Consider the following 17,902-nt stretch of genomic DNA (forward strand, 5'->3'; position numbering starts at 1 on the left):
TTCCATCTTGGGTAAAAGTGCCACGCCCTTCCATTTTAAAACTTTAGTTTGTATTTAAGAGGAAGGTACAGAGAAACACTAACAGAATTAGTGTTTCAGGAACTGCAAAAAAAATCCTGTCATTACCCAACATTTTTCTGACAATACATTTACAGTGTTGTTTAATACAACCTGACTTTAAAAAATATGAAAGATATTCAATTCTGTATTAAAGACTCTGTTCTCTTAGGTTGTAGAAAGAGTATAATGCCCATTATTTCTTTTTCATGCTGCCGTCCAGATGTTGATCTGTCTTCTTACTTGTGCCTTGAAGTCAGTGTGGGTGGAAAGTTGGTCTCAGTTTCCCACACTGGCTCCCTGAATGCTGTGGTCAGTGAATAACAAAAGGGCTTTGAATGGTGCTTTTGTGAATGATGCTGGACGTGTGTTGTAGTAGAAACAGCGCCTGACAGCTTCAACCATCTGGAGGGAAAGGACGCCATTGGCTGCTTCTGAAATGTCTGAAAGTTTTAAATTTCAATGGAAATTTCATGAAAAAGGCTCAGCTAAAGATTTCAGGATATTATTTAGTCAACTTTAAATAATTTGTTTATTTTAATCATCCTGTCATAATTGGGGTTTTGAACTTGATCAAAATTTAAACTCTGTAGACGAGGGTGGAAGGTGGAGGCAGCTGTTTCCTGAAGTGTGCCAAATCCCCTTTGAGAATCATACCGCTGTTGGTGGGGGAAGATGCTAATCATCCTGAACTATGTCCTCCAGAGTTTTCCCACACTCCCTTCATTGAAAGAAATTAAGGCAAGTGCTTAAATACAGATGAACCTTTTGAGGGTTTTTTTAGAGTCCATTTATTTATTTATTTATTTTAATGCTGTTCAGATCATCAAGGTGTAATTTTAAAATTGGCAAATGAACTGTACTTGTATAGCGCTTTTCTAGTCTTCTAAACACTCAAAGCGCTTTTACAGTATATGTCACACTCACCCTTTCACACTGACATACTGATGGCACAGGCCTAGGCTAAGTGCCCATCTCGAATCAGTATCTATCCACATTCATACCCGGTGGCTATGCCTTCGGGAGCAATTTGGGGTTCAGTGTCTTGCCCAAGGACACTTGGACATGTGACTGTAGCAGTCAGGGATCAATCCCCCAACTCTCCGATTGAGAGACAACCGACTCTACCACTGAGCCATAGCTGCCCCCAATAATTGAGGTCATGATTGAGTGACGGGAACCAGCAGAGAAATCTCTTCTTTTGTCAAACTCCTTGAAAAACTTTGATTGTAAATATAACAAATATACAATGATGTCAGCTGGTGATGCTTGCTTTAAGTCACATTTCTTTCAACAAGTTAAACAAGCCAAATGTTATACATCTTAATTTTTTAAATACATTTGATTTTCATTATTTACTAATTTCACAGGAAGCAATTGAACCAAATCCAAGTGTGGAGTCATGGCAAAAACAGGTTTAATTTAGTGTAAATTTAAAACAGGTAAGAAATGATGCACTTTGGGAGCCAGGGTCCCTTTTAATCCCTCTCTCTTCAGGTCAAAGGTCTGGATCTATTGTCCCACAGGGCTCTGTGAGTGAGTTTCCTCTGCTTTCCCACACTCAGTCCTTTCACTGCCTTAACTGGAGGAACAATAGAAGTGTGCCTTATTATGCATCACATTAGATACGATCTCTGACCACTTTAAGGAGAAACCTGGTTAATGTTTAACTTTTTATTGTGAAACACTTAAAAATGAAAGTTATACCATAATAACAGTGCAGAAAAAGTATTTGAAATGTACATTTCCCTTTTTGGTTTGATGATTTTACTGAATACATATAAATAGAGAAATGTTACTTCAATAATCCTCCTTTGTCAAAAAATGTAATTGATCTAATTTACTAGTTTTACACTAAACAGGTATGTTATAAATCAACAATGACTGGGTGTGCTTATGTTTGATGTTGAGCCGTTCATTGTAGGTAAGAACATTATTAAACAATCAATTACATTTTTGACAAATGATGACATCAGAACAGAAAATTTGCAGTTTGCAGAATTTGTTTATTCAACCAGGCACAATGGCATTTAGTAAATAAGAACGCTCAATCTAAAAGTGATGATACATCACAACAACAACAACTTGTAAATTCTAACAAGACACACTGTACTCAGACAGAGTGAAGGAACAGCTGTCTTTATAAAAGACAATTTTCATTATTATAGGATGCACTCAATTTACCTTGAGATTTTCCAAATGGATAAAAACATTTTTGCCTTTGGAGCAAAATAAGAAACAGTAAAAACTGACCTTACAATAGATCACATGATTCTTATTAATCACTTTATACAACTGATTCTCAAAACGTTAATATTATAAAGCCACTAGAAAACTGTGACAAATATAGCCTTTCCATTAAAAGAATAAACATATTGATCTTTAAACAGATCATTTTTTAGTAATGAATTATAATTTCTAATCAAGAAGAAACATATCAACATCGCATTGTATTTTACCACAACAAGAATACATCACAGGAAAAGTGTGATAAGAAGCAAACCTTTTCTAGAAAAGGAAAAAACACTGGATCTTAAAACAGATCACTTTTGAGTTCATTAAAATGAACTAAACTCCATTATGACAATATGTCACTAATGACAATTAGTTCGATGTTTTGATCAGTATGATCAATGAAAGTCAAAAGGTAACAGAAGTTGACATAGAATATGTTAACTATACATCAAACATAGTAGAGGTAAGATATTATTTTGTTCATGCAACATGCATGAAATGAATGTACCTTCCTTAATTTGAAAGATAATGTTGGCAATTCATGAGGAAAAATGTCGTCTTTCTCCAAATAACATAAGTACAGTGTTCTGTACAGATATGTCGTACAGTTATCTTTTTGATCATTATGATCAATAAAATTAAAAGATAAGTATGTCTATAGAATATACAACACACATAAAGCACAGTGAGGTATAATAATAATTGCAGCTGCAATCAGATTTGGTTCATGCAACATGCATGACAAGATTTTCAACTTTCTTATTTGAAAGAAAAAATGACACTGTCATAGAATTTCTTAGAATTCAGTCCAACAATCTTTGACCAATGTGGTCGTCTCAGTTTGTCTGGTAGTAACTCCAGTCTGTAGGTGTCTACCACGGCCTCCAGGGGGCGCTGTTGACTGGACTCTTCTCTTTGGTGATGCTGGTCTGGACTGTGGAGGTCAGAGGAGAGAAGTCAGCCTCTCTCAGGTCCTTATCAGAGGAAGACTGCAGTTTGTTGAAGTGGTTCAGCAGTCTTCTCTGGGACTGTGTGTTCACCTGCTCCCTGGACAGGAAGTGTGTTGCCTCTTGGACACACCTGGAGTAGCCCTGATGGACGGCTGCTGAGTCTACAGCTTGAGTCCGCTGCTGCAGTCGTCTCAGGACACAAACTGTCATCTCCAGGATGTCTGCTTTCTCCAGCTTGGAGTCTGGCTGCTGTTTGAGGAACTCTGGACCCAGGAGAGACTTGAGCTGCTCAATGCTGCTGTTGATTCGCTCTCTGCGTAACTTCTCCACCAGAGGCTTTCTGAGCTGCAGGAAGAAGAACAAACGTCATTAGTAATTTATTCTTGAATGAGTTTTGGAATGAAAAAAGACAATCACTAATGAAACAGAAATTTTCTTGGATCTTCAATTTACCTTGTGGGTCAGAGTCAGGTGCTCCTGAGAGTTGGTGATTGCTGCAGTGATTGTAGGTGCCATGTCTGGATCTCTGTGCTGTAGAGGTCTCTGTAGAGAGAATCTGATCTCTGCTGGCTTCATCCCTCCTATTTATAGTCCTTCATCTCCATATGAATGTGTGGGTTTGGGTCTGGCTGGAGTTTCTCACAGTCTCAGCCAATCAGAGATCTTGGTGGCACAACAAAGGATTACACACGTCAAATTATTATATTGGCAAGAGGCTAATGGGTTAGATCTCAAGAGGAACAGGTGGAGAGCTGGGGGGGGATGGAAACAGACAGAGGGCTCTGTGTGATTCTGGGAAAGTGGTGACCCTGTAGAGAGAGCAGCTCTGCTGCCTGATGCTGAGATCAATGACTTTGACTGAGCACACGCTCGTCATTCCAAGACACACGTGGGAGACAGGGAGAAATGTCGGTCATACATTTAAATAAAATAATCAGTGAAAATAGACTCTTTGGTCTAAATGATTTCATTTTACTATGGCCAAACATGTAGCAGGTTTTGTTTTGTTAATCTTTTAAGACACAGGCAGTGTCTTAGGTACTGTCAACATTTACATAGCCCAATGCTCATTACCAACCCAGTCCTTTGACACAGTCTCTTAAAAAAAGGTGTTCCATTCCATTCATTATTATTTTCCATTTGTTGTTTTGTGAAAGGTCCCAGTATTGATCGAACACAATTTTATATATATATATATTTTTTTAAAAGGTATCAGAAGCAGTATGACATCCATGCACACGTTGCTATATATAGTTTTTTATAGAACCACAATCATGCAGCTGTCCAGATGTTTCTCTGTCTTCTTGATTTGGCTTTTGGTCAGTGTTTGTAGAAAGTTGGTCTCATTTTCCCACACTGGCTCCCTGAATGCTGTGGTCAATGGACAACAAAAGGACTTTGAATGGTGCCTCTGTGAAGCTGGGCGTGTGTTGAAGAAGAAGGAGAGTCTTATTTCATCAACCATCTGGAGGGAAGAAGACCATTGGCTCAGACAGTTTTAAAAATGAAGGCAAAATTTTGAAATTTCATATTCCAGAATCGGCATACAAACTCTTTCGTTCCCAGTTCCTTGTTTTCAAAGAAGAACACAGTTAGAACCTCAGAGTTACAGAAGCTAAACAAACCTAGTGTCAAAATGTTATTTAGGTGGTTGCAAAGCCCAACCCTTGGAAATTGTAAAGTATTTTATCAATGTAGGGGAAAAGCCTAAAATTGAGTGTATTATTTGATAACAAGATCTGATGTTTCCACTTGTGAGCCAGGCTGCCTTCACATCTCCGTCTCTTGAGGTCAAAGGTCTGGATATTGTCCCACAGGGCTCTGTGAGTGAGTTTCCTCTGGTTTCCCACACTCTGCCCTTTCACTGCTTTCATTAGACCAACAATAGAAGTGTGCCTTATTATGCATCTCATTAGATACTATCTCAGACCACACTGAGGGGAAACCTGGTTACCATGAAACTTTTCAAACTAAACTGGAACAAAAGTTGTACCAAAATAATGATGCAGCAAAACCAGCTTTGCAATGACCAAGTTCTCATTTGTTTTGCTGACCTGAATGAAGCAGGATTGTATGGCAATGGCAGGATTGTATGGCAGCTTGAAAATGCTTTCACTGAGTTTGTTGATCAATTACACAAACAATAAATATCAGCTCATCAATTTCAATCAGTGCTGTCAACAGTACTCATTGAGACTTCAACTAATTCACGAAAACAATCAATCCAGATTCAAGTTCAGAAGTGAAGGTGAAACGCTGTATTACAAACGCAACAAAAGATACTGAAAGACATTTCAACTCTTATGCCATCTACATCCCTTATAACCTTATTTCTTACTGTCAACTGTATTTAAATATCAGTCTGCATTTATGTTTATTTATGGAAACCCGAAGCGGACATGCATCCGTACATTTCATTAACTACTTTTTCCGAGTTAATTCAGCTGTTTTCTTGAGATCTCAACTTGAGAACTCAACTTTATCTCGGGATAACAAAGCTCGTTTCCCATTATAATGGATTCATTTAACTCATTGCCTCAAGGTAACAAAGTTTGTTTTCTTGATAACGGGATAATTTTCCAGCGATCTAGAAAACAAAACAACAGGCTGGTCACTGTGATATTACAGAGCACGACATGCCATGCTGCCATTGCCAACGCTAATGAGCTAAGTTAAGCTGTTTGTTTTGTGCTTTTGCATCTCTGGGGATACCAGCTCTGATCAGCTGATGTTACGGCGGTGCAGCGTCGTTGTGTCAAGATCATGAGATGAATAAGTCGAGATCTCGAGAACACACGGAAATTATGGGAAAACGGAGTAAATAAAATGTATGGATGCATGTCCGCTTAGGGCTTCTGTATATATGAATACAAACCATGGCAATACTTTATTAAAAAGGTCCAATATTTTTTATAAAGTGGTTAATTAATGAATGGCCAAACATGAATAGATGTGTGCAAATGATGTATTGTATGTTAATGCATCTACTGTATGTGGGTCAAACCTATTCAAACCAGTTATGATTTACTAAAACAGCCCGTGGCATACTGCTCATATCTGAAGACATCCAAAATGTCAGCCAAATATGCTGTTAATGTATCAATGACAACGCACAACCACTTTGTCATAGCTAATTAAAATCTCTTTATTACAATCACATATACATCATCATATTCCAAAAAGCTTGCTGTTGTGAAAAGTACCCTTGCACAGACAGATGGAGGTGGTGTTGCAGGCTGGATGGGGGGATTGTCAGATGGACTATAACTAGTGTTGAGTTCCCCAGCAGCAAGTGTCTCCGCTCCAGTGTGCTTTTAATTTCACATCACATGTGGACAGCAGCACTATTTTCAGCTCTCTGTGTCCTTGTGTAACGTAAGCAAAGAGAGTGAAGGGGGGGGCGGGTGAGAAGGAAAAAATTCTTTCTTCGTCATCCATTATTCAGGCTGGTTGAGTCACAGTCGAGAGAGGGAAAAAAGTGGAAACAAACAGGGTGGAGGTTTGATTCCACATCTTCCACTTCTGATTCCAAGCATTTTCAACAAACAGACATTTCTGTAAATCATCTTGTTATGTGTTTTCTCAAGTCAGTTGACGAGAAAGATACCAGTTTTATCTCTCTGCGTCCAGTACAAACAAACAAAGTACTCGGGCCCGGCGGCCCCACTATTCTCTAATCTTTGATTTGTTCACTGATTCTATTTTGGTGCAGCTCAAAGGTCATGTCCCTGGTGGAGCAATGCAGCCAATCCAAGATTCCCACATTCAAATGTTTAACAAATTAACACAAAACTAAACATGTTCAAGCCAACAAGATGTTTGAAGCATTACTTGTTGCAATGCTGGAACCCATCGCCTATCATCTGACAGCTCTTTAGCCTTTAGGTTTGACACCAGTTTCTGGTGTAACCAGTGGATATGTGTTATGCCAAAGAGAAAGTGCATCAATCAGCTTCCTTAATTTTGGACTTTAGACTTTTTCTCGAGGCAGCTCACAGATTTCAACATGTAAAGCAGAAAATGCGGAAGTGTTAAGACGTGGCATTTATTTTTAGCTGCCTGGCCCTGACTGACATATTTGGTCAACTTTTGGATTTAAGTGACATGTGGTGCAGACATGATGCCCTCAGGAAAAATAATCAATTATTTTCCAGATACACTGACTTTTCAACTTGCGCCATCATCAGGGCAAAGTTTTAATTTGGTAAATTCTTCAATTTATGACCAATTACCAGATAACCATTGTTTTCAGTGCAATTAAGCAAATGTTAGCATGCTAACGTGCTTAACTTAGATCATAGGAAACATCACCTGCTGTGCTAGCTCACAGTAATACTGGCACTGTTCTGTTCTATAACCACCTCTGTAATGGACACAGAGATATCGGCATGAAACATCTGACTCTTGAGTCGGCACAGGACAAGAAGATTTTTCAGAATATTTGCTAAAGCATCAGCGTGTCAGTGATCCCACCAATAATTCATGGATGCCACATCTAACATTCAGAACAAACTGAACCACTTTCCATGAATTTGAACAATAATGTGAGTGAACATACTAATACTACAAATGTTAATCTCTGTGCTGTATATACAGCCTCCATAACACAGCTATAAACCTACAGAATCACATGATAAACCACTGGAGGCGTTTGATGGCATCAGCGTGTTCTGATACTGTTGCGAGTCCAGCCTCATCTGCACCTTCTGACAAAATCAATATGTACATGTCATAATGACACAAAACAACACTAAATTTCAATTTAGCTATTTAAAGAGACAATAATATTCACATTTCGTGTTCACTCTTTGAAAATGGTAAATGAAAGTTTCACCAGCTCCTAAGTAAATTAACTAGATTTTAAAGATTCTAAAGATCATAAAAACTTTTCACATCAGTTTGGTAACCATCACAAGAAAAATATTGAAATATGTCCAACACAATGACAATAAACAGATTTTTCCTCCATAAATCACTATGATAGTTTATAAAGAAAACATCAACACACACTGTCGTTCTATCTACAGTCGTTCAACTGGCCTCGGTCCCTGGTACAGAAAGGTAGGGAAAACTTTTTGTATAAAAATGGTGTGCAAAAAGTTGTTCTCTTAGGTCCCTCATGGAAAACAACATAAATGATGGAAATATCTACATGACCTTTGCTTTTTTCCATTTTAGATTCTAGGATGACGTGCACTTTCAGCGACTCGTCACTTTTGTGCATCAGTGATTTAAAACGAGTAACTGCATTCAATGAGACATGACAGGCAGTGCACAGAACGCTGTCATTATCATATTAAAACTAGCTTGAGGTATTATTGCACATTTTCCCAAACTGCAGACCTGGAATCAGTAGATTTCAGATTTACTCTCACCGTTCCTGCTTTTAGTGGAATGTCAACAACACTGACTCTGCTCTGTCTGTCCTAACTACACAGATGCAGCAGTCTGGACAACACTTAGTTGAGTTGAGGTGTATCTTCTTTTGTTTGAAATGATCTCCACACAGTCAATGCATCGCTGTAGATTTCAATAAACATGCATAAGCTGTTACCTGGATAGGTAGATCTGTAAACATCCTGACAACATTTAAGATAGACTCAGGAACAGGAAGCCATGAGCCATGAAGGGCCAGAAATATTATGCTGCATTCACGCCATGTCAGCAGAGCGTAAGGATGAAAAAAAAAACGGTCCTGTTATTACAGAAGCACCACATTGTGATGCTGCCAGACAACCAGCTGCTGCAGCTGTGCTGCCTCTCAGCAACGTTGATGTTCTGGAATCTGACTGGTTGGTAGCAGGGTGCTGTGGGCTGGCCCCTCCAGTCAAGTTGCTGCTATTATCTACTCTAATCTCATCAAATAGCTTTAAAGAGTAGGATGTAGCTGAAAATAGAATAGTTTGAAACATAGCAAGCTTAGATAACAAATATCATAAAAATGGTAAAGTAGCCGAGACTAGACAATCACCTTTTTAAAGCTGATGGTCAAGAACATATTTGTTTTTAATTGATATTCTTGCTGCCTAAGAAGTGAATAAGTAACGGTACTCAATAGCACTAAATATTCAAAAGAGCAAAAAGAGGTGTTAAGTTGAAATTTCCATTATATTGCCATTTTGCCAACTGATGTGTGTTACAAGTCACACCCAATTTGTAGAGAGTAAAGCTCCCTTTTTATTCATCTAAATAAATTTTAGCAGTAGTTCTTTTCAACAAGTGGGACATATGGCAAATTCCTGATAACAATTTAAAGGTTGTCTCGACATGTTTTCTTGCTGAGCTTCACGCAAGCACTGATTAACATGACGTGAATGTGGCAAAATTTCCTCCCAAAACACAGATTAATGTTATGGTTGAAATCCTCTCAAAACCTCCGTGGCACATTTCTCACAACTAGTTCTCCCACCGATTGATACTTAAATTGTAAACAGAGTTACTATAAAAACTGTTCAGGACTTGGTATCAAATCTAAGTTATCATTGTCTGCATTGCTACAGTCGATGTGTTCTGTGGCCCTGATGTAAAAGTAGTTATCTATCATTAGTGCACAGTTTGGTACATCACGCAGAACGGTATTGCTCCCCAAAATCTCATGGTCTCTTTTAGGATTTGAATCCAAACCCAAATGTTTGTAATTTTGTTAAAGACTTTGTGAAATAACTGTAGCATAGGATGTAGCATGAAACACAATATTCAAACATACGCGCTCATCTGACCTTGTTCGGTTGTTTGTCATCGAGCGTCATGCACTGGCACACACATTTTGTCCGGAGTGCTGTACAGTGGTGACACACCCACACATAAAGCTATCAGTTGAGGTGATGTACAGTGATAACAGTGAGGTTCTCTCTCTCGTACGCACATTCATTAAAGGAACAGTCAAACATGTTCACAAACCATCATGTTCTCTGACTTCCCCAGCCTTTTAGAAGTATGATAACAGTATTCTTTGTGCTTCAGGTGCAGAAATAGTGAGGACCCTGTTCTTTAGGTGATAATTGAAATTTCTAAAGTTCTAAAAAGAAAAAAAATCTTTGAGAGGACACAGACAGCAGGGTGGGGGCAAAAAGTACGCCCTGTGCTGTAGGTGTGTACGATCTGAGTAGTTATACATTTTGGGATGGCATAAAACTTCCTAGCAGAACTTTCAGCTATAGGCTACTAATGAAAAAAGTACCATTTGGACTTGAGTTAGCCTGATGAGGAAAGTTACGTCATGTTGACCCTTGAGGCTTAGTAGTATGAAAGTTTATTTTGCGTTTAAGATGTGATTTGTATTGAAATTACCGAATCCAAGTTCCTGCTTTCAGTCTTTGTGTTAAACAAGGCTAAACATGTCCTCGACCCATTTCTACACTTGACACAGAAAGATTAAAGTCATATCTATCTTCACATTTGACTGGCAAATACAGAACAAGAAGATTTACAAAAAAAAAGGTATTGTTAGCTTAACATCACACACACTCACGCACAGAGTTACTGTTAGACGTTGTGTCCATGCAGTTAGACGGTGGTGACAGTCAGCAGGGAGCTGGGACACAGCATTTCCTCATGGTTGTCCAGCCTGGTCCCATGAGTCAGGAGCTCCTCAACTGTTGTCCAGTCATCCAACAGCTTCCTGTTCCTCAGACGACTCAGCTTCCTCTGACTCAGCTCCAGGACAGTGTTGCACCGCCCATCTGCAAAAGCTGCGCCTCCCCTGTTGTCCAAAACAACCCCATCTCCAACAGATGCTCCTCCCCCTCCTGCTATGGCTCCTCCTCTGCTGATGGCATCTCGTATAGTCACTCCTCTGGCTTGCAGCTGCTGCTGCTGCTGCCTCTGCTCACGTGCCAACAGGAAGTGTTCTCTCCTCTCCGTTCGACTCCAGTATCGACCCATCAGCATGTCAGTGTTGGTCTCCTCATCTGTGCTCATCCCACTGCGTTCATCCGCAAGCTGGGAAGCCCGGTCTCTTAGGAGCTGGCTCCTGGAGATCCTTGAGGTTGAGTTGGGTTTGGAGCTTAGATCAAGTTTTGGCTGAAGACCAAAACTGGGGTTAGGGCTTGAATTTACAATAATGTGTCCCTTCTTTGCATCCCATCCAACAGGACAGCTAACCCCCGTGTGGCCTTCCAGGGTGCTGTAGAGACCTCTGCCTCCCCCGCTTCCCTGGGACTGGCGAGTAGCAGGTTTGGGCCAGGTGTCATTGACATCTCCAGCCTGAGCAGGATTGACCAAATTCTGAAGGTGCTGCTGCTCTCTGGCTCTGCTCCTTCCCAGCTCCTGCTGCATCTCTCTGTCCATCTCTGCCTGAATCTGAGCCTCTCTCTCCCTCTCCAACTCTTTTTCCTTCTGCATTTGTCTTTTTTGTTCCATTTCCCTCTCGATCTCTATGTCCCTTTCTGTCAGCAGTGGTTCAGGGACCAGATGTCTTTCTTGTGGGTGCCAGTAGTCGTGGTGAGCGATCTGGCTGTTTGGATTGTTGTCATAGCATCTCTCGTAGGATTTGGCACCCCTGATATTCCCCAGATTAGTGGGATGTAGTTGGGGTGAGACAGCTAAGCCAGCTGGGTGGGCAGCCATCATGTCTGCCATTAGCTCACCTTCCTCTGGCAGTCCCAGAGGCAGGACGTTACATGGCGCAACACCTCCACAATGGTGCATTGTTGCTGCACAGTAGGAGGGAGAAGCTGGGTGGCTGGCCCGGCGACGGTATTCCTGCTGAGGAGGGCGATGGTGAAGCGTTCGGCTTCTCCTTAGCATCCCCACTGAACTAGAGCCCTGGTGGTGCTGCTGCATGGGTACCATTGGTCTCCGGTGGCTGGAAGGTGTGCTGCAGGTGGAGAGGACTGGGGCAGTCATTCGTGAGACTGCAGCATGGGAGGGATTGAACAGGGCTCCACTGCTGGAGCTGTGACGGTTAAGACAGGGCCGATCTGCTTTATGGAACTGGACCGATGAAACCCTGGAAATACAAACAGTGAAGTCATCAATGACACGAAACATAACTGAGGACACAGATGTTCAGAAGTAAGGGGCTGGTTTCATAAAGACAAATTTCAATTTCAAATGGGTTAACTTAAGGTAGACTTTTATCTTCATCTTTTTGAAACCAGCCCCAGATAATGTTTCGTTACTTCCTAATTAAACCTAGTCTATCATTTAAAAGGGTGCAGTTGCACTACCAGCTGCTACCTGAAAAGTCCACGGGGTGGGAGATCCATGACGGGTTCAGCACCCTCCTCCATCCCGAGCTGCAGGCGCTGACACTGAGGCTGCATGGTCAGCGCCTCAGGGATAGCCTCCAGCAGCTCGCGGTGGCTCTTGGGGCAGCTGTCCCGCCGCTCCCGTCTCTCACAGGGTTCACCCTGATGTTGCAGCCTGGCGTTGTACAGCCGCATTCGCTTCTCCAGCAGCCTTTGGAAGTGCCTAAACTCCCCAGTGCTCACGCTGTAGAAGCCCGAGTCACTGAGTTCCGAGGAGATAAAAGACTCAGAGGAAGGAGATCCACCTCCAAAGCCCCCACAACCCCCTGGGGCAAGAGCGCCATGAGAATGACATTCCTCAAGGCCTCCCTCCTCGGTCTCCAGTCCTGAGAGGTCCCCTTGGTGGAGGGAGCCATCAGTCCAACCAAGACCACTGTCCAGCTCATGATGGAGGGGCAGGAAGCCCAGCGGCTTCTCAAGCATGAAGTCCTCATCGTCCGTCTGCAACAACAAGCATTCTCAGTCTCAAGGTCATTTAAACAAATACATTTACCAGAGCACTGTATAGACATGATTGCATATTTTTATATTTTGTATACGTGTAGCACCATTCTTCCTAATGACCAACTGTGTCTGTGGCAGTAAGTTGAAGGAAAGTATTCAAATCTTGGTCAGATTCCTTGTTTTTTTAATTATTCTTTACAAAGATATTTTCTGATTTAAATACTCTTTTTGTGTGTTTTATTCAACAACTCATTTGTGAAAGTTATTTTTCTTTTTCTATTAACAAACCCCATGAAAAGACCAAAACCAACAATGGGTTTCAATCATCATTTCAACTGCACGGTGAGGCTCAGCCCAACTTGACTTGCTTTAGGTACCAATTACTATTCTCTGATCTGTTTTCAGCTGCAGATAGAACTGCTCGGTTTAGGCAGGATGCTAAGCTTATTGTTTTTTGTGTATTATTATCCTATTCTGAGGAACATCCGTACCTCACTTATATACCGATGCAGTCATTTTTAACTTGGGGTTCGTGCAGCAGTATTTTTCATCCATCATGATTTATTGAAAGTGCTGCCCTACCATCCTCACCAATCAATAGTCTGCAAGGTTCCCTCCCTCTTTGAGTACAAGCTCAGCTTGCTTGAAGCCTAGAACGAGGTAATCCCTGAAAAAGTACATGCTACCAGGTACTTTCCATAACCTCTGCCAAGGAAGCCATTGAGTGATACCATGCAGTGGGCAAGAGAAAGTAGTCGGCTCTATATAAGGTCTGATTTCTTGTATTAGCCACGAGCCCATTGGTGCCTACTGTATGCATAAACTTTAAAAAGAACAGCTCACGGATAAAAGTTAAAAATATTCTTGTAGTTTCATCTGATAAAATGTTGTCAGTGATGTCATCACTCAGCTGGTCACTTTAGTTTAAAAAAGCAGTGTTGCAACTGTAGGGGACTATTTTTAGCAGCAAATCCAAATTTGCTGTTCCAGTATTTCTGGAAGTTTGATGGTGTTTGTGTGGGACTGAGTCAAAGCAAGCTGCAGTGTGTGTGCTGTGATTGTGAAGAAACAATCAGTGAGACAGTGTGACTCATTGATGTGTTTTTAGTAGTTTTTGAACAACGGAGCTCACAGAGGCCAAATATGTATAAGGCTTCAGATACACAGACAATGCTTGTGTGTTGTTCAGCGCTGTTTTTTAGTCGTTGTGACAATAAGAAATACAGGTATAAAGAATCTTGAGGATCAAGCGAAATCTGTAACACAGCAGCACAGTTTTGGATACCTGACTGTGGAAGCCATTCGGTTCTTCTAAGTTTGTATTGCAACATCCCATCAGGCAGTTCTGTCCCTTTGGTCCACGGCCAGTCAGCTCTGGATCCTGAGGGAATCATGATGTAAGAAAAAGGAAGTGTATGTTAATGGATGGTTTGCTCACTACTAATTACTGTTAGGTTGTATGTATCTGCTTGAGAGCTCTGCAGGACTGTACATGAAGAAGGCAAAATCTGTGTATTAAGGCAAATTTTTCTGCATCCGCACATTGTAGTGGGTCATGGTTGTGAATTGCAGCGTGGATAATGTTAGTGTCCAGTCTGTTAATCCTCACAACAAACACCGTAGCACCTGTACTGGGCTGCATTTCATGCAGTCAGGAATCTGCACACATACTGGCTTTAGCAACAATCAATTCTATCATTTAAGCAAAAGTGAAACTTACTTTCTTTAGCAGATTCATAAAGTTAGAGAGTTATGTTTACATTCAGTGTATTGGGATGAGTGTAGGTGTGTCCGAGTGTGCGTGCTTCATGATTAATTTTCTGTTTGTGTATCACCTGGTGGATGATGTCCACAGTGTCACGTGGGGAGCTGGACAGGTAGCTGTACCGTCCTCCTTCACAGTGATCTTGTGGCAGAGCCAGGTGGCTGTAAAAATGTCTGACAGGAAACAAGAACACGAGATTAAGGCATTTTTAATTATGGTCCTGTTTATACACTATGTCTGCATAGGCAAACATCACATGTGCACTCAGGGCGTAGATTCACTGCAGTATTTGTTTCAAGCAGCAAAAATCCCAGGACAAACATATCTTTTATATGCCTTAGTTTGTCATATGTGTGTGTGTTTGTATACCTGTCCTGGTAGGATGGGCTAGAGGCGTTAAGCCCCGGCCCCATGGGTGGGAGGGGCAGGTTGAGGTGCTGCAGGTTTAGGGGGAGAGTCTCCCAGGCTCCCCTGTCTGCCTCTGTGCCACACCCCCTCTGACCCTTGATCTGCAGTGTGATTGGACGCTGACTGGCTGCCAGGATCCTCAGAGCATCACGCTGGCTCAGGTTTGCAAGGCTCCGCCCATTTAACTGTGACAAGCAGAGAGAGGCAGAGAAGGGATGAGATATAAGCAAACATATGCAGAATACCACATCTAGTGACACGAATCATCTCGTTGAATTCATGTTTGTGTCCATCAGATCAATGTGCAATATTTACCCCCCTTTGTGGGCCCTTCCTCAACGCAGCTAAAGAAAGTTCTGCTTACTTGACAAACGAACGTGTTAAATTAACGCTGACTTTCACTTTAGTCTTAAGCCATTCTTCTAACACAATTAGACCAAATCTAACATCCAATATTAACTCAACAAGGCTTGAATATGCTTATGTTGCGGCCACGCTACGAGTAATTAGCAGCCCAGAAAAGACGATTCTATGTGGCAAAAAGAAGTAAAAAACTGGGAAGAACCCTACATGTGGAATCACTCAAGGAATATAAAGAGTCATCACCTAAAATGGGCTTATTGTTAGTGATACTATAATAAGTAGGCTTTTCATTTCATTCAATAAATCAACTTTTAAATCCCTGGATACAGTAAAATCGTGGCTTTATTACGGACAAAGTCTGATGTATGTTTAAAATAATGGGATAGGCTAACTTAGGAGAACTGACATAACTACAATGCATTTACTGTTACTGCCTAATTTTAGCCTAAGTCCATGAGGTGTTTGAAGCCCCTTTGACCTAATAACCCTTTGACTATATTCGTTCTTCACTTTAAATTTCAACAGGAGCCATTTCAATAGCCAGAAACAACTTTAAATACAAAATTCTCCACAGTACATCCACAGTAGTAAGCAGCCTATAATGCAGCGTGCCCTGACCCTGATGTGTTTTTATACGATTATTAAATACACGATGTGCCTGTCAATAGGTAATGAGAGAGAGGAAAATGGATTCCAAGATGAAAGCCCTCCATCTTAACGTGCATATGTTTGGTAGTTTACTTCTCATGGTTAGCAGACTTGCTGTTCCTATAGAAGTATAACGCTGCCTCCAAGGAGGAGCTCTCCAAGCCTGGAAAAAATGACCCTAAAGATGTCATAGTGATGTCATTAGCTTGAAGACAGCAAAAAAGCCACGGGTTCAAACTGGAGATGTGAAGTTCTATAGAAGTTGCTGTGTACAAGGCAGGGAGGCTCTGATGACCAGATGCTATGTAGTTGCATCGTGGGAAATGTAGGATCCAATGTTTTGGGAATTTGACCCACATCAGGGACTCCTAGTCAACATATCTCAGCTTCTTCAATCTGTATAAAAACTCACTAGAGGAATGCTTAGATGCAGCCATGCATTGTGGGAAAACAGCGTCAAAAACACAATAATAAAATTTGAGTCGTCACGCTGCCATTTTAACCGCACTTCATCTAGTCTTTATTTTTTACACTTCGGGCTAAAAACTCTGAAATATTTGACATTTTGCAACTGGGTCACAACACACGGCTTTGCAAACAGATGGCGAATTGATCCCAGTATGACAAACAGTCTAATTTTGGTGTTTACATCAAACATGACGAATGTGGACACGGTGTTCATGATTGCACTAAAGGGTTAACACCTACGAGCCAACATAAACCACAGCCTACTTCACACACACGCACGCATACACACACACTCACACACACACATGCAGCTCAGCAGCCACCGAATTAGACGCATGAACAGTATTGTTAACTCCAGCACATCACAACCATGAGTCACCCTCCGCTACATTCGACTAAACACACACACGCATACACACATACACGCACACTCACAGTATGAGCTGAGAAGCACAAAATGGCACCTGTGTGTGGAGACAGAGGACGGCAGCAGAACGACTGTGAGGCTACAGCAGATGGAGATGACGAACATGAACCTCATTCTTGCACAAACCAAAGATTCTACTTATGTACAAAAACATTATCTGATTAATATTCAAACACACAAATGAGGATGATTATATTTAAACGCATGCCCACTTATGCTCCTGCAGAAATCATAAAATTATGCCTTTTTGCATCTGCATCTACACACACACACACACACACACACACACACACACACACACAAACCTGAACACGACCTGCACAGCTCTGCTCCATCCTATTCCAGTGAGACATGCCCATAAAACATACATGATTTTAAACATTGAGGCAGGTTTTTTGGACGCTCACCGTTTGGTCACCCATCCACGGTCCAGAGAGCCAGCACCCCATCGTCACAGCAACGGAGGATAACTGCCTGGGCTCCTAAGAAAATTGCCGATGCTCCTGCTTCCTCCAGCAGATCGTCTCTTCCCTCCTCCTCCTCCTCCTCCTCCTCCTCACTCTCTCCGTCTATCTCTCCTCAGTGCTCCTTTCACTATCGCTCTCTCCTCAGCATCCGTCCTCCTCCCTTCTCCTCTTCTATTTCCTATTTCTTTCTTTTTTCATCTATTTCTTCAGGGTCTCTTTCCTTGCCCCTCCCCCTTCTTCACAGCTCCACATTTTAGCATCCTGCACACACACACATACACACGCACACTCTTGCATGCATGCAGCTCTGCAAACATAAAAATATGCGCAGGCTGACACAGTGTGTTCAGAAACGGAGAGGGAAACACAGGCAGTCACACAGTAAAGATGGTGTGTGATTGGTGGCCTTTCAGGGGTCA

General features: G+C 41.5%; 3 protein-coding genes across 3 annotated transcripts; all 3 read right to left on the bottom strand.

Moving 5' to 3' along the window:
- Positions 1–3,133: 3,133 nt before the first annotated feature.
- On the bottom strand, positions 3,134–3,818 carry LOC138606149 (transcription factor HES-5-like). The gene is made up of 2 exons (XM_069678611.1): positions 3,696–3,818; positions 3,134–3,587 (listed from the first exon to the last, which is right to left on the bottom strand). Exons 1-2 carry the CDS (start codon positions 3,816–3,818, stop codon positions 3,165–3,167), a joined length of 546 nt encoding a protein of 181 aa, XP_069534712.1. The 3' UTR covers positions 3,134–3,164.
- A 2,544-nt stretch (positions 3,819–6,362) lies between these two features.
- Positions 6,363–12,496, bottom strand: LOC138606148 (uncharacterized). Its single transcript, XM_069678610.1, has 2 exons — positions 12,423–12,496; positions 6,363–12,192 (listed from the first exon to the last, which is right to left on the bottom strand). Exons 1-2 carry the CDS (start codon positions 12,473–12,475, stop codon positions 10,749–10,751), a joined length of 1,497 nt encoding a protein of 498 aa, XP_069534711.1. The 5' UTR covers positions 12,476–12,496; the 3' UTR covers positions 6,363–10,748.
- A 14-nt stretch (positions 12,497–12,510) lies between these two features.
- LOC138605886 (uncharacterized) lies at positions 12,511–17,812 on the bottom strand. Its single transcript, XM_069678343.1, has 6 exons — positions 17,424–17,812; positions 15,072–15,295; positions 14,773–14,875; positions 14,223–14,318; positions 12,570–12,934; positions 12,511–12,517 (listed from the first exon to the last, which is right to left on the bottom strand). Exons 1-6 carry the CDS (start codon positions 17,463–17,465, stop codon positions 12,511–12,513), a joined length of 837 nt encoding a protein of 278 aa, XP_069534444.1. The 5' UTR covers positions 17,466–17,812.
- Positions 17,813–17,902: the final 90 nt, after the last annotated feature.

This window comes from Semicossyphus pulcher, unplaced genomic scaffold (assembly GCF_022749685.1).
Source record: "Semicossyphus pulcher isolate SPU_LCO1_2020_fin unplaced genomic scaffold, fSemPul1.0.p SCAF_3, whole genome shotgun sequence".
Lineage (NCBI taxonomy): Eukaryota > Metazoa > Chordata > Actinopteri > Labriformes > Labridae > Semicossyphus > Semicossyphus pulcher.

Coding starts and splice junctions, on each gene's coding strand:
- LOC138606149 (XM_069678611.1), bottom strand. CDS start 3,818: ATGAAGCCAGCAGAGATCAGATTCTCTCTACAGAGACCTCTACAGCAC. Junction 3,588..3,695: donor ACCTGACTCTGACCCACAAG/GTAAATTGAAGA, acceptor TTCTTCCTGCAG/CTCAGAAAGCCTCTGGTGGA.
- LOC138606148 (XM_069678610.1), bottom strand. CDS start 12,475: ATGGAGGAGGGTGCTGAACCCGTCATGGATCTCCCACCCCGTGGACTT. Junction 12,193..12,422: donor CCACCCCGTGGACTTTTCAG/GTAGCAGCTGGT, acceptor TTGTATTTCCAG/GGTTTCATCGGTCCAGTTCC.
- LOC138605886 (XM_069678343.1), bottom strand. CDS start 17,465: ATGGGGTGCTGGCTCTCTGGACCGTGGATGGGTGACCAAACG. Junction 15,296..17,423: donor CGTGGATGGGTGACCAAACG/GTGAGCGTCCAA, acceptor TGCTTGTCACAG/TTAAATGGGCGGAGCCTTGC. Junction 14,876..15,071: donor AGCCCATCCTACCAGGACAG/GTATACAAACAC, acceptor GTTTCCTGTCAG/ACATTTTTACAGCCACCTGG.